This window comes from Nymphalis io, chromosome 2 (assembly GCF_905147045.1).
Source record: "Nymphalis io chromosome 2, ilAglIoxx1.1, whole genome shotgun sequence".
Lineage (NCBI taxonomy): Eukaryota > Metazoa > Arthropoda > Insecta > Lepidoptera > Nymphalidae > Nymphalis > Nymphalis io.
Window position 1 is genome coordinate 4,865,779 of NC_065889.1, and position 16,486 is coordinate 4,882,264.

The 16,486-nt window shown below is 31.2% G+C and overlaps 2 protein-coding genes across 2 annotated transcripts; both read left to right on the forward strand.

Annotated features, from left to right (window-relative positions):
• The first annotated feature begins 3,271 nt into the window (after nt 1-3,271).
• LOC126779564 (protein obstructor-E-like) lies at nt 3,272-12,244 on the forward strand. The gene is made up of 6 exons (XM_050503674.1): nt 3,272-3,368; nt 5,965-6,368; nt 6,717-6,837; nt 7,778-7,972; nt 9,209-9,284; nt 11,767-12,244. Exons 1-6 carry the CDS (start codon nt 3,329-3,331, stop codon nt 12,089-12,091), a joined length of 1,161 nt encoding a protein of 386 aa, XP_050359631.1. The 5' UTR covers nt 3,272-3,328; the 3' UTR covers nt 12,092-12,244.
• Nucleotides 12,245-13,136: 892 nt separating this feature from the next.
• On the forward strand, nt 13,137-14,383 carry LOC126774664 (protein obstructor-E-like). Its single transcript, XM_050496190.1, has 5 exons — nt 13,137-13,171; nt 13,260-13,380; nt 13,708-13,908; nt 13,983-14,052; nt 14,227-14,383. The coding sequence occupies exons 2-5, from the start codon at nt 13,278-13,280 to the stop codon at nt 14,381-14,383; spliced, it is 531 nt and encodes a 176-aa protein (XP_050352147.1). The 5' UTR covers nt 13,137-13,171; nt 13,260-13,277.
• The last annotated feature ends 2,103 nt before the right edge of the window (nt 14,384-16,486 follow it).

Below are 16,486 nucleotides of genomic sequence, written 5' to 3' on the forward strand. Positions count from 1 at the left end.
TTTTATTTTTCATTTGTTTGATTAAAAAATCCTGAAATTCGATCCCAGCGCCATCACATCACATTTAAACATACACAAAAAATCACCAAAATCGGTCCAGACACTTCCGAGCTTATTTTATGCCGTAAACACATACTGAAGATACATATAAAGATTAAAGAAATTATAAAGAATTCATTGATAACTATTAGAGCATATATTACGCGTAATGTAGTTTGTGTGTGTGAGTACATTTGGTGTTCACAATCATGTTGGTGTATGTACCTACCTACATGAAACATCCCAAACATGCTTGCAGTTTACTTAACAACTACTTACGTCCAATATTCAAATTATTCCAACAGTATTGGATTAAATCTAAAAGTTTCATTTATTCATAATGTAGATTCTACCTGAAGAACCGGCAAAAAACTCAGTATTTAATCTTTTGCATTAATTTACATCAGTATGTTCCGGTTTGAGTGAGCCAGTGTAATTACAGACACAAGGGACATAACATCTTAGTTCCCAAGGTTGGTGGCGCATTGTTAACATTTCTTGAAATGCCAATGGGGATAATCTATTAAAAAACAGTTTTCAAACACACGGAATATTGTTGTGTTTACGATCAGTCGTAGCTCTAAGGAGCCTTTAAAAGCAACGAAAAATAAATATCAAACAATATCAACATCAAAACGAAGTTCTTCGGCGCGCCTCTGCCTATATCAAAATGATCAGATACGATGCCGTCATCAAAGTAATTCCCCTTAAAGTAATAAATAACAATAACAATTATTGAACAGAATAATATAAAACTATACATTCAATAAACGCGGTAATAATTTACTCGGTGACGCCATGATGTGTTAATATTCGTAGACATTTAAATACATGGCATTCGATGACACATCTGATATAGATTTTTTTCTTATAAGGCAATAAGATGGAGGATGCTTCTGGAATTTTCTGTATCAATAAAATATTATTTTATTGTTATCATTCTTCTAAATGCATAAGTTATGTGTTTTGACACACAGAAACGCTTGGACGGGACAGATTTTAGTGAGACAGGAGTCGAATGCCTTGTAATAGGACCCTTTATTTTTGAACCGGCTTAAAAAAAGCAAGAGGTTTTTGAATTTATTTATATATACGGATATGTATGGATAAATCGTGTAATAGTTTTTTGATTTTGGTCCTATTTTGAATTTATTTCTTTATATATACTTATATACACGGTTTCTCGTATATATAATGTAATAAGGATAAACAATTTGTGGATTTTTTACTTGTTCTCTGTATAATAAATAATCTCTTTATTTAAGATTTAAACATAATACAAATAAAAACACTTAAAAAGAATGTCATTAAAAATTAAATAAACACAAAATCGCAATTATGCGTATTATTATTTATCAAAGACATTTAACACACATTTAGAAAATACATCAATTATATACCAATATTACAAACGTTGACGAAAATGTTAAGAAAAACATCGTGAGGAAACCTGCATGTGTACAATTTCACTGAAAATCAGCCACATGTTTATTGCACCAACCCGCACTGGAGCAACGTGGTGGAATAAGCTCTATACCTTCTCCTCAAAAAAGGGACAAGAGGCCTTTAGGCCAGCAGTGGGAAATTCACAGGCTGTTACGGTTTACGACGAAAATGTATTGAAATTTGTTATATGTACAAAACCCTTATATATCAATATCAAATTTTGCTCGAAATTTTCGCTTAGTGTGAACCGATTTTGGTTACACTTTTTTATGAAAAAAACTGGTTGAAGGTGGTCCAATATAAATTTAATTAAAGCAACCGTACAGGTATTTAGATCGGTAGGTGATTAAGTAGTATTTAGGTAGTTTTTTGTAAAAAGAAGTATATTATTATTATTAAAAAAAACAAGTACAAGAAATAATTAATTAAACCTGTAAATTAACCTAATTAATCTACTTACATCAGGTGTAAAACTAATAACAATAAAAAGTAAAAATTACTGTGACCTAATACTGAGTAGATAAACCACTCAGTATTAGTTAGGTCACAGTAATTAACATAACGTACCAATATCTACCACTAACATTAAGTTTTATTTTAAGGTTGTTTTCTTTAGTTTTTATTGTGGGAACATTTAATTGACTTTACGAAAAATAAAAGAAAATTAGGATTAAGGTGAGACGAAACTCAAAAAAGGGTAAAATAACCACACAAATCATCCGTTGGTATTAATATTAATTTACCTTAAATAGAGGTCCTGCCGTGTCGTCACAGCAGGTAGTCATCCTGTCTAAAGTAATGTGACCTGTTCACATACAGATGAATAGTTATTCACTGTTTATCTGCTATAAGACGACTAATTGTCGAGAGCCTTGGAATAGATAGACAAAAGTGGGCTACCGAAAAAAAAAATTTAAGTCTCCACGACTTACTTAAACTGACTAATGAAAACATGACGAAAAATAGCAGTCTCGAATCTGTAGTTGTCACGTCACATTTAATGGCGTGCCTGCTATAGTATACCAAAGGCATGACAGTACGTTACCAAAACTTCATCTTCATCTATTGTACACAAGATCAAAAACACCCTTTTGACTTTCAAACAAAAAAACTTGGTTATCGAACGAATAAATTAATTAACAACAATACGTCTTCTTTCAAACGATAAAATTATCGGCATTACCCAGTGGAGCAGTTAGACAAAACTTTCTTTCAACACTTAAGGACGACAGTCGTCCGACAAAAACGTCACTACAAAAGTGAGAACGCAGCCTTACAAGTCGTGGTGCTTGTAAGCTTATAATTTGCAAATCAGTAGAGAATAAAAAATTGTAACGATGCTTCTCATTAAATAATTTGGTATCGCCCTGTAAAACTTTTTTTGTCTGTCCTTCTTCATGTTTTTTTGCGCTTTACCCATATATATATATATATATATATATATATATATATATATATATATATATATATATTATATGTAATATTGGATACGCTTTATCGATGACATGACTCGAAGGTTCGTTATTGAACATTTTTTTAAATTACAGTACTTTAAAATCATTCTGTACACATTGAAACAATGTATGCATAAACTATGTCATCACATAAAATTTACTACATCTTCATAACAAAAGAAAAGTAGGCGCATGCGACATGTGCAACGGTTGCGACATGTACATGTACGTTACGACTCCTGACCGGGTCGCGAATATGACGAACTGTTAATCCTTGTCACGTAAGGTGGGGCACGAGACAAAGTTTCTCAACGGACTGTCCCCAAGGTCGGCTCATCTCCGGCCATTCATTAGACGTGTTAAGCTCGTGTAGTCGTGTAGTGTGCAAAATGAGGAACCTAATTGTTTTGGTGTGTATTTGCGCCGTCGGTAAGTTTCATGAAAATTCATTATTTTTTTCATTCAAAATTACAGTTTTATTAAAACAATTTATTTTTCAAAATAAATAGTTTCTTATTGTATAACCTGGAGAATATATTCTGATTAATGTGTCTATGGCTATAGTAAGTTTATTTTAAATTAATATTATTTTCAGTTTAATAATCCGAGCTGATTGTCCTGGGCTCTGTGCCATTAAGCCGAATAAACTATCACTATTCTGAGATTAACTTAGTTATGTTCATTCTGTTTTCGCCTTAATTATTTTACATAAGTTCGGACAAAAGTGATTAACAATGTTTTTAACTTTTATATTTTATAGATTTATTTATGCTTTAGTTTCTTAACGCCTTTACGCGCGAAATCCTTGAAATTTAATTAACAATGAAATAAAGTTAACTACTCGAAAAAACAAAAACCGAAATCGCTAGAAACCGAAATGGTAATTTATATACATAATATGATTGTGTGAAAACAATGATCAGCCTTATTTAAAGAATTCCCAGAGTTTGACGAACTGGGTATAAGCGAACAGCATTAACATATCTATAGTCAGGCAGGCTAACAGAATTGTAATTTGATGTATACATATATTACATCATATTTATTAACTCCATATAATTATTAACTCCACAACATTCTTCGGAGTAATCTTACTCAAAGCTTCAGTGGAGTCTCCATATGTCATCTCTAGCAGGTAGACTCAGCTTCGCAGTTTATTCTTTAAGGAAGGTTAGGCAAATTGACAGATATCGAAACTGCCAGGATCGTTTATTTCAGTTACTTCCATAGTATTATGTCTTACTGCATCCTTCTTTAGGGTAAAGCGGCTGACATTGAAGCGATTTTCATTCTTCAAAAAAGCGCCCTACGGACTATTTATAATTTAGGAGCTAGAGCTTCACTCAGAGATGTATTTCTTGGTATTATGATAGTCGCATCACAGTATATTTATGCAAATATTTTATATGTATGTAGCAATTTACACAAAGAAAAGTGACATAAATCAATTTAACACTAGAAATAATAATAAAATAATCATTCCAAGCTTCCGTCTTAGTAATAACTTTATTAATCAATCGTTTTTAGGGCTAGGTGTACATCTTTGTATAACATTCCGCAGTTTATACTTGAGTTGCCACAAAGCAGGCTTCAATTAGTTATAAAAAATAATCTTATCAGTAAAGCCTATTTTATTACTGAATATATGTCTGACAAAAATGCGTGGGTTGAATGATTGCTGGATCTCATGCAGGAACAAAGTGATGTTATTGATACAAATTTGTATACACAAAAAAAAGAATAATTACTGACTTTCTTGCCAGTTATTCTCGGTAGAATCCATTCCGAACCGGTGGTAGCGCTTGACGATTGATAAGTACTTGTAAAAGTCTATTTAAATAAAAAATATTTTGATTTTGATATTTATCTGCTACAGATCCTGTATCATTTCATCTAAAACTATTTATTAATAATTAATTATGTTTAATTCTTTAATAAAACTAGGCTTTAATTTGCTAGTTTACGCGATCCGCATCGTCTCATATAAACAAAAGATACAATGAATAATTCCTAACAGTATAATTATTTGAATGCCTATTGTATTCTCATAAGAAATTACCATTTAAGTCATAAAAATAGTTTGAAAAGCTAAAAAAAACATGCTTTAATGAACAGAAGAGTAGTATAAATTGTTCATTAGTCAACTTAAGTGTGCTTTTTATCTATTTTTAGAAGCTGGTTTTTTTTTCTGTATTCGAAATTTGTTATAATGTTTTTATAATTTTTTTAAAATTAAAAAAAAAAATTTAAGCCTTATAGTGAAAATGTAATTGATAGTTAAGCGTCATTAAAAAAGGCTTCTCTACTTTATATATATATATATATCTATATATATATATATATATATATATATATATATATATATATATATATATATGTATATATTTATATCTATATATATATATATATATATATATATATATAAACAAGTGCTGTTCTATAACAACCCAATATTCTTTGAATATGAACAAATATTGACTAAACTGTGTGCACCTATTAACTAAAAAATGTATGAACGTCACCTGGCCTTGAATTTAAAGGATAACCAGCCTAAAATCAGCATAAAGATGTCATCTTCATGTTAGCATATCTCATTAATATTCAAAGTGACCTATCCGTCAACTATACATCCGTAAAGTTTAATTTACTGTGCTTATTATAAAAATATTATTCAAATGTATATTAACGATTGCTTTCATATAAACTTCGTTAATTAATTATTTTTAATGGGGCGAAGACTTTTTTGATTTCCAAGACAAAATTAACTAATTAAAGAATATCATTTTAAAAGTACTGATTACTTTTCATATTTCAGTTTTCATTTAATTTAATTTTTATTCTATATTTTCTATCAATGTTATATTTATATTGATTTTCTTATTCCATTACGAACACGAGTATATTATTTGCTTTTAAGCTTTTTATTTGTATTTTATTATATGTTATGAGAAATAAAATTATATTGATTAAACACGAATTACGTAAAAACGGTTGATACGTTTTAAAATCTAATAAATCATTGCAGCGTATGCGCGAGCTCAAAATTACGAGAACTTAGATTCTTTGAGTCAAAATCAAGAATCAGCTGTAGAAGAAAATTTAGCAAATGAAAATCCTAATTTCGGCTCAAGACTAAGTCAAGATGATAACAGTCAAGTTAACGGCGAAAGAGGAAGTATTTTAGACGATAACTACGAACAAAACACCACACCTAGCTCTATCTATTACGAAGCTCAAGGTACTACGGATAACGGCGAAAATGGCTATGAAGCTACTGAACGAAGTTCGGAACGCAAGGGAAGGTACCAATCTCTGCCTGATCAGGAAAATGAGGAATCTGCCCCAAGGGTGATTGGCAGTACAACATGTAAAGAAAAAAACGAAAGATACTCCATACCTGGAAGCTGTGACAGTTATATCGAATGCTTGGTGAGCTAATTTATGTACAAAAATTTGGTTTATTTACGTACGTAATTTACATTTGTAGTAAATTTATGTTATTGTATCTGAAATTGCAAACAATAAACCAATTTAAAATTGACTGATTAATAGATCTTGATGGCCTACGAATACCGATATTTTATTGTAATTTATCATTTAAATTCAAGCTGAGTTACAATTTTTTGAATATTAATCTGACACTGGACGTAACATTTACGATTGATAAAATATTACTATTATTACTATTATATATGTGTTTGTTTAATCTATGTTTTCGAGGCATACAACGTGACCCGTAAACTTTTGCTCCATTGACTCTTTCTTTATTATCTACAGAATGGCACAGCAGAAGAAAAACAATGCCCAGATGGTTTACGTTACAACCCAAATGTGAAATTCAATGTTTACCCTTGCCAATACCCCATCGACGTCCCATGCCTTGGGAGAGCAGCTTTACGTAAGTACAATATTTGAATCATACTGTCCTCTATTATCAGGTCCGGACTTAGAGATTCACGTCTTGACATTTGAAAACACCCCATTCTGAAGCAGTAAGAGTAAAATTATATCATTTTTGGCTGGGTTAGGCCGCGGCTGGCCGGTTAGGCCGATGTTTTGTAGGCCTAGGCATAAATCTGAGGCTGTGTGTTCTTGGCCGTATATACGTATCTTCTTGATATATGGTATTATAAAATAGCATAATATATTTAAGAAGGAATTTTGAAGCCATTGAAGTCAAATATTGGTATATATTTTACATTATTTGTTATTGTTTAGTAAAATAAAGAAAAATAAAATTTATTTATAAAATTACGTACTAACAAATACAAACGTATTGAAAAAGATTCGCGACTAAATTAATTAATATTCTAACTTATAACATTACTCTATTTGTTTGAGGTCAAAACTTATATTATTTATTTAAGATGTATTTTGTTTGTTTCTGAATAAATATTTATATACGAGTAAAATTTTTTTATTTTTTTGGAATTAGGTAACAATTTTTGTAAAGGAATATTGATATATATATATGTATGTTTTTTTTAATAAATAAAGTTAATAATCTAAAATTCAATTCTTTGCTTGCTTCAATTGTGTTTATAATTAACGTTGGTGCTCGGTGATTTAGGAACGTGACAAAAGTGTATGAATGTAGTCGACATGTATGACCTGTAACCTGTAGTGGAGTGGCCTAGCATTAGACTTCAAATTTTTTCCTTTAATAGTAAACGAAGCCTTCAACGACGTCAAGAAGCGTGGTTGCTCGGTAATTGTTAAATAAAAGGAATTATCGAAATAGAATAATTAGAGAAATATACAAGATTGTACAGAATATTGACATGACTGGCTAGTCGAGCATGCGCAAGTAAACGGAACTGATATTTTGTTCATTCCAGAACCAGCACAGCCTACCAACGATTGTCCACACCAATTCGGTTACTTCAAGACTGGTGACTCTCGCAACTGCAGTGGTTTTAGGAACTGCGTGAATGGTGTTGGTTACGATTTTACATGCCCTGAAGGACTCGCCTTTAGCTCTGATAATTATCGCTGCGAGTGGCCCGATGAAGTCTCGGACTGTGACGCCGAAGGTAAGAACATACCGTGGTAGCTTTATTAAGTTTTATTATACATTGTCAATCAAGACTCGTAGTAATTTATGCTATCCTTGTATAAGTATATTTTTGCCAAAAATCACAATCTATTTAAACGTTGCTATACAAACTAATTTTATGATTTCAAACGTAACTATGAAACTATATATTCCTGATTAGCATATGTAAGATGAAATCCATAGCGTATATACATTTCAACAAATCTCAGTAAATAGCGGCTGCTTTCATTTTGCAATACTCGTACCTAAAACATTGCTATAGTACGAATCCGTGCGTATTTAAGCGTTTCGCTACTATAGTTACGATTTTACAAACCTTACTAATGCGTATTTAAAATTACAAACTCTCATTTAAGTTATCTACGATTTGTCATGAGTATATAGATAATATGTTTTTTTAAATAATGCACAATAAATATATTACATAGAAGGTCTATGAAAAAATAATAAAAAGCTACATAAGCGAAATACCATTTAATTTGTAATTATTCTCTTTGTTGATTGAATCTATCCCCCGCAGTTTTTCACGTTATGTTTTGACTATGCAATTTACATGCTTGATTTATAAAAAATATAAATACATTAGCATCTTATTAAAAAAATAACTAACCTATAAAAATACCGGATTCATAGGCGTCTATGATTATAGCTCCATAATTTGGGATTGCAGCGTAAAATGATATGTTCTAAAACCTGCCTCATTTAATGGGCTGTGTTTCCGAAAATGATTTTCCATATCTAACTGCTAATTCTTGAGATTACCGCTTTTTAAATAAATTTAAATATTACCTAACTTTTAATCTTTTTTTATATTATAGAATTCACTGCAATTGCAATATTGTCAGTATAGGACAAATCGAACATTTTCTTTTAAACCGACAAATCTCGACGGACTTGTCCGTGCCTTTGGTGTATCATTCATTTATTTTGATTTATTTTAGTTTATTTTTTATATCAATGAATATTTCTTTTTCTCGCATACAAAACGAAATTTGTATTTGCATAGCATTAATACTTAAAATACTTCAACGTTCTCTTCTTACACTTTAACGTGACAACACGTCATTATGATATTAGAATCCCGGATGTATTAATACACGGTTACAGGAGCTGACACAAGATAACGGAATAAAAATATCTTTATAATTAAAACAGAATCCCTTGTAAAAGACACTTTGCTAAAAGCATGTACAAAAACTTTTTCAAATTTCAGCTTTCCTCGGCTTCCGTTGTCCTGAAATACCAATTTCAAAAGAACTCGGACCTCCAGCTGGCTTCAGAACGTACAGGTAAAATAACTTATTCATAAAATATTTTATACATTCCTATAATAGTTATTGCTATTAGTAATAACAAGTTTATATAAGTACCGACGACATCAAGTCGATCGATTATAAACCAAATTGATTTTAAATTACAAAAATTTAATCGGTATTAATTACTCAATACCTCGTTAAAAGTCAATTGTCCAAAATTGAAGGTAACGCGAGTAGTCGAAATTCTATGTTATCTAAGGTGAAAGACAAATTACTGTGCAAAACGGGAAAATAATTTATTATTTTTTGAGTATGGTGTTGCACAACTTGCATGTCGACCTTACCTTATTATCCGATCCGAAACAGCCTGTGAATGTCCCACTGCTGGGCTAAAGGCCTCCTCTCCTCATTTTGAGGAGAAGGTTTGGAGCTTATTCCACCACGCTGCTCCAATGCGGGTTGGTTATTATATAATATACATATTCTACCAATACTACATGTATATTGCAGTATTTGAAAATAACTTTTCTACTTATTACAACATTATTTACTTGAATAGAAATTGAAGAAACAACATTTTCATTTTGTAACAAGAATGACTATAATAAATTTCGCAACTTAAAATCATTCGTAAAATTACAAATAAGTAACCATTTATACCTACAATTATAGTATTAGTGCTAAGGAGACAGTTGAAAACAGGTTACCTAATGATCGGTCAGGTGGCAGGTCGTGGCTAAATGTCACCGATGAGTTGCGACCTTCGGATTATGTAATTTCTCGTACAGAAATACCAAAGGTTTTGTTTTACAAGTTTATGTATAATCATTCAAGCGTAAACATATATACGGAATGATTATCGATGCGTTGAATATGTTATACTATATGTAATTGTGTATGTAGATAAATAATACCATAATAATTAATTTACATGATGCATATAGCGATAAATTATGCGACTTGGTGGTGGCTTTGTGCAAGCCTGCTTAGTTGTTACTACCCATTTATCACACATTGTTGTTGCATGTGTTCCGGTTTGAAGGGTCAGACTTTCAGATAGGAAAGCACACTGAGCCATTGTACCTAATTACATAAGGAACATAACATCTTATCGTTAGTTCCCAAGATTGGTGGCGCATTGGCAAAGACTGTTTTATTGTAGGTAATAGAAAAGAAAGAGAAAGTCGAATTCAATCCACCACGCTTTAGTTATTATTTACACCTACATGTCAAAAAACACTCAACAAACTCCTTCTTATACTTTCGGACTTTTCAAAAACATTACTTAAACTGTAAACAGAACATTAACTGTTAAAAATGTCAATGCTGCTCACCCGGAAATGAATTTAAATTTTCTCAAGAATATAATTAATATTTATGAAAATATTTTTTATAAATATTAATTATGTTGAATTTAATATTCAACTTACGTAACAAAACAAGTATTTTTTAATTAAATTAATTTAATTAAATGATAATTATTAATAATACAACTAACTCCATATATTAGATTAGATCATTTTTTTATATTGTGATCCATCTCTAGAAGATTATACAAAATTTAACGGCACAAAATTCAGTTACAAAATTTTAATAGGTTAAGTTAAATAAAATGCTAAATTAAAGAAAGCGCAATAGACTAGACTGGTAACACTTGCGATTGCGCGAATAAATGAAATTTTACTACTAAGAACGTGAACAATAAATATATGTGATATTATTATTATAATAACAATTTTCCACTAAAGTTTTGTACCTGCTTAAGAAATAGTTGAATAGGAAAATAGAAATTGAGAATAGAGGACAAAATGAAATGTTAACGAAACTCGTTCTGTCGTCCAAATATCTTTTTTTTTTAAATAACTAGGCTGACGAGCAAATGGACCACCTGATGGTGGTCACCAATGATCATAGACACTGGACTGTAAGAAATATTACCCATCGCTTACATCGCCAATGCGCCATCAACCTAGGAAACTAAGATGATATGCCCCTTGTGCCTGTAATTACACTGGCTCACTCATCCTTGCCACAGATGGACCGACGATTTAAAAAAAGTGGCAGGTACGGCATGGATGTGGACTGCCCAAGATCGGGATGGTTGGCGTTCTATGGGGAGGCTTTCGTCCAGCAGTGGACGACAAAATGCTGAAAAAAAATATCTCATCCTTCAAACCGGAACACAACAATACCAAGTACTGTTGTTTTGCGGTAGAATTTCTGGTGAGTGGGTGGTACCTACCCAGACGAGCTTGCACAAAGCCCTACCACCTGATATAATAATCATAATCTTCAGCTCGTCTCGTCTCGTCTTAATATACTTGTTTGTAAGTGCTTTAAAACGTTAAACTAGTGATCATTCGTGAGGTTTTATACAAAAAGACTCGCGACTTACGTTTTTTAATTTTAAATATTGGGTTCCTTAAAAATACAACTGCTTATAACAAATGACTTTGTAAGCAGATTTCGCTGTAAATAAGGTAAAGAAACTCATCTTAATGGATATGTTTTTCAGATCCCCTAACGATTGTCAAATTTACTTCATCTGTATTAATGGCAAACCTCGCCGGCTGTCCTGCGGTGGATTCTCTGCTTATGATGAGTTCACCGAATCCTGCGTCGCGGCTGATGAAGTATCAGCTTGCCCCGTAGAACTGAGAAACGAGGCGAAGCGGTCCAGAGACGCGGAAAAACAACGACTCACGGCTCAAGTTGCTTTCGAAAAACTTAGATATGCTCCACAAGACGCCACTGAATATCCAACAACGGTGGAACCGTTCTATCAACCAGGACAATTTGAATTGATAGAAAATGAGACTCAAAGTCCAGAGCAAGAATAATTTTAACTATATTGTCAACTTATACTGTTTCTAATAATTGTAATTGTATATAATTATATTTTAATGTAAGCCATAAACGATCAACTCACAACGAGTATCATTATATGTATATTCATATCTCCATTTAATTTTTGTAATGTATAGTCAATTAATGATAGTGCCATTCATCGAATAAAACAATTCTTGAAAAAATATGTAATTTTATTTTAACGACAAGTGATTTATGAGCATAAATTCTATTAATTATTTTTTAATTATCAGCCGAAGTATAAAATCGTTGCACATCGATATTGATCTCATTCGCAATCGTTACTGCTGTGAAAGTCGTCAGATCCTCAACGATGCATTTCTTTGTTTGTTTTGTCGTCTTGTTGCTATCTGCAATCTGTGAGTACATTTGATTATAATTAAAAAATAACATTTTAATATTTATTTTCAATTGATGAATTATTTCTTATATTTACTTTCGGAATACATATATAATATACTTACATAAAAACCACTCGACGTGCCATACGCGTTTTTTTTCGTGTATTGTTTAAAATATTCGATATTGATAGTATCGATCATTAGGTCCCAATTCTTATAAGCTTCAGTAGTCGTATATAATATTTCTATAATAAGTGGAATTTTCTACTCTTCTTTAAGAATAGGAAGAAGTAAAAAAATGTAATAAAATTTCATATAGTTTACTAGTGCTGTAATGAGCGAGTCAAATTCGATTAATTTTCTGTCGAATTCGACAGTATCCATATCATATCAAACGTGAAACATTTAAACATAATTATTTAAATTAAAGCCTTTAAGGCAAATACAAATAAAAATTAAACAAATACAATTTAAACTTACTATATTAGCACTATAATAATAATATATATATTATTCTTTATAGTGAGAAATGCAGCTTTGTACCCATTGAGACTGCTCTTTTTGTATTTTAGTACAATGGTTAATTAATTACCCATCTAATTTTTAGGCAACGGCCAGTCTTCAATCAATGCCGAAAAAAGCCCACTTTGCAAAGTGCGGAATACATACATAAAAGTGGAGGGAGAATGTGATTCCTACATTGAATGCCGGGTTCGTTTTATAATAATATTTATTTTTTATAAAATATGAATAGCTATAATTGTATAAGACTAAAGTTTTATATTTTCATCTGTATTAGGACTATCTCTCGACTGAAATGCTATGTCCAGATGGTCTTCATTTCAACCCTAACGCGCAGTGGCCGGAGTATGCTTGCGGTTATCCTCAGGATGTGCCTTGCGTAGGTCGTGGCATTACCCGTAAGTATAATAACAATGTTAAAAATATAATAAAATACGGACGACACTTCATGTTTAACAATTTTTAAACGTTGTCTAAGTTTAATAATATATTAATTCTGAATCGTACGTAGCATTTGCTTCGCCAAACTACTACTATAAAAAAAATCTTTGACAGTTGATTGAGAATTGTCAATATCGTTGGGTTGAACGTTGAGTGCAAAACTATTACGACACACGCCTATGTTAATTTATAACAACCATAGAATCATATTCAAATTATAATAAATTAAAATATACGTAATTTTGAGAATAGTTTCACTTTCTCATATCTATTTTTATTAACAGAGCCAGCGAATCCTACAGCTGACTGCGCACATCAATACGGATACTTTCCATCTCCCGTGGCTAAGCCAAATGACTGTGGACATTATCGCATTTGTAACGCCGGCAGAGCCATTGAAATGCATTGCCCTACTGGCTTAGCATTTAACCCTGTTACTGCCCAATGCGACTGGCCTGAACTGGTGCCTACCTGCGATGTTGAAAGTAATACATAATATATTTTTAATACCATTATTATGTATTTAAAGGATCGTGTTAATTTAATTGACGTATTTCAGCTTTCGTTGGGTATCAGTGTCCTCCAGCTGCGATTGACCGAAATGGCAACCCAGTAGTAACAAACCATAAGTAAGAGAAGCATTAATTATTTTTATTTTAATAATTATTCACTATTTTGAAAATCATAATACGAATTAAAGTAACGATCGTGAACGTTAAATTGAAACCTTTAAAACGTTATTTATTGACCTTTATTATTTCATGTGTACTGTCGCTTTTTAAATTGTATACGTATTTTTTAAGGTATGAAGGCGATTGCTCTGCTTTCTACTCGTGTATGAACGGGCACGCCCGCATCCTGTCCTGCGATACTGGATTGGCGTTTAACCCCGTCACCAGTCGTTGCGAAGACGCCGATCGCGTTCAATGCGAAGCGAAGTCTATTGCCAAATATTACTAAGAACGCGTTTGAATAATAATTCATAAAATAATTAATAAAGAAATTTTATATTTTTCACGTACTGTTATGAATTAATATGTATTATTTTATGTTATGAATAAATAAAAATATCCAAATAAAGTACTTTATCTTTCAGTCTTATTTAAATTTAAATTACATAAGTTAATTACTAAAAATACATGCTTAAAAAACTACTACGCAAACTAATAATACCTTTTTCCGGGGTCTTGAATTAGAGAAATAACTTTACTTGTCGTGTTTATACAATGATCGTCGATCGATCGATTGACGCTGTTCTGTCAAAATTATTTATATAATTGTGATGATACATAATATTTATGTAATTATATTGTGATACAATAAACTGTTATAACTTTTCCTACTTTAGTTAGTCTCTAATTTCAAGTTTTTAAACAGTCCAAGCAGTTTTTTTTTTTGTAGAATGTAAAAATCATAAATATCTATCTATGGCCATAATACTAAAAAAAAAAACAAAATATAATAAAGGAGCAGTATCTGTTGGTTGTATAATTTTTGTAATTTCTGACTAAAGAGTCGAGAATTTCTATTAGACAACGCACCTGCAAGCCCTCGGGTGTTGCAGGTGCTGTTGGTATTGCGCCTCTTACATTAAAAAAAACTCAGGTTTCTAATCTAAAGTGATTGAGTGCTTTAATAGATCAAGTAAGGTAAGCAATACCCACTTTTATGTAACACCCTATTTAATTTTCCTTAAATTTAATAGGTATTCGAAGGTACCCGCTTTTCTAGACAATATAAATCAGTTGTAGTAATATTCCAAATGCCATATCGCTTGAGTAACTAATATTATCGAGACAGTGCAACGATATAAAAACTGCACGACTTCATATATGGCTGAGGACATCTGTCGGTGCATTGTTATAAATACTGAACTAAGCAGCAATAGTATTTAATTGTTATGTTCAGGTTTGAAGTAAAGTAAATAAGATCTTAGTTCCCAAGGTTGGTGGCGCCAATGTCTATGGGTGTTGATAACCACTTACCATCATATGGCCCATCCACCTATCTATTTAAAAAAAAATGTTATAAACATTAAACTGCTTAGAAGAGGTCGACCACTGTTTCAATACGCACTCTAATCTATATGGGTATGTTACTGACCATCTCAGGACAATAATCTATTTAAGTTATACATTTGATTTAATTTTTCCCTATTAATTAGTCCCATGCCACACGTACCAGAAACTTATAGCAGCAGGAGAAGTTCCTTTGAACAGATTTACAAAGGGCCGTAGCCGGTCTTCTTTGCCTATCCTCGAGCGTGTAATTTGGAGACGGATAAGCTTAATACAGAAACAACTTAAATTGTATAAAAAAACATATAATTTTAAATGATTAATCTTTAAATTGCTTTTTTTTCTTTTTCAAATATTTTTAAATTTTATATTTAGTATAAAATGTGAAGAGCGCTATCAAATTTCATGCCTTTGTTTATTTGTAGGCCGGAGGCTATTTAATGAAATTAGTTTATGTTTCTTACGGTTAAAGACATTTATTTTCTCAAAAGATTTACATTCAAATCACTTACAGAGAAAATTACAGAACAATAAGAATAAAAAATTGTTTAAATCGAATAGGCGTACACAGTAAAACAATGAATGTTATAATAACCTAATAATATAATAAATATCGGTGCAGTGCAAGCAAGTACGAGTAGTTTGTGACGTGAAGTAACCCTACTTCACGTCTAGTAAAATGAAAACATAAAAAATGCATAAATATAATGCGTATACAAAGTAATGACAAGTAAGGAAGGTGACACATTAGACTCATCTGATGTTTTTAAATTTTATATTTTTTAATTTTGGTGTGCGATTGTTCATTATATAGACAGGCAATGCACAATTTATGTTGATTGTATTTATTTACGATAATGCTTATAAATATACATATATAAATCAAATAATTTAATATTACATGATTATTGTCATATGTAAAATGTATAATTGATTACAATAAGTGTACATTAACAGTATTCTCTGGTACATTATTATTGTCTTAGTATACATACATAGTTGAGTAGTAGTTTTAGTAGTTATTTGACATAAGATATATCCATAA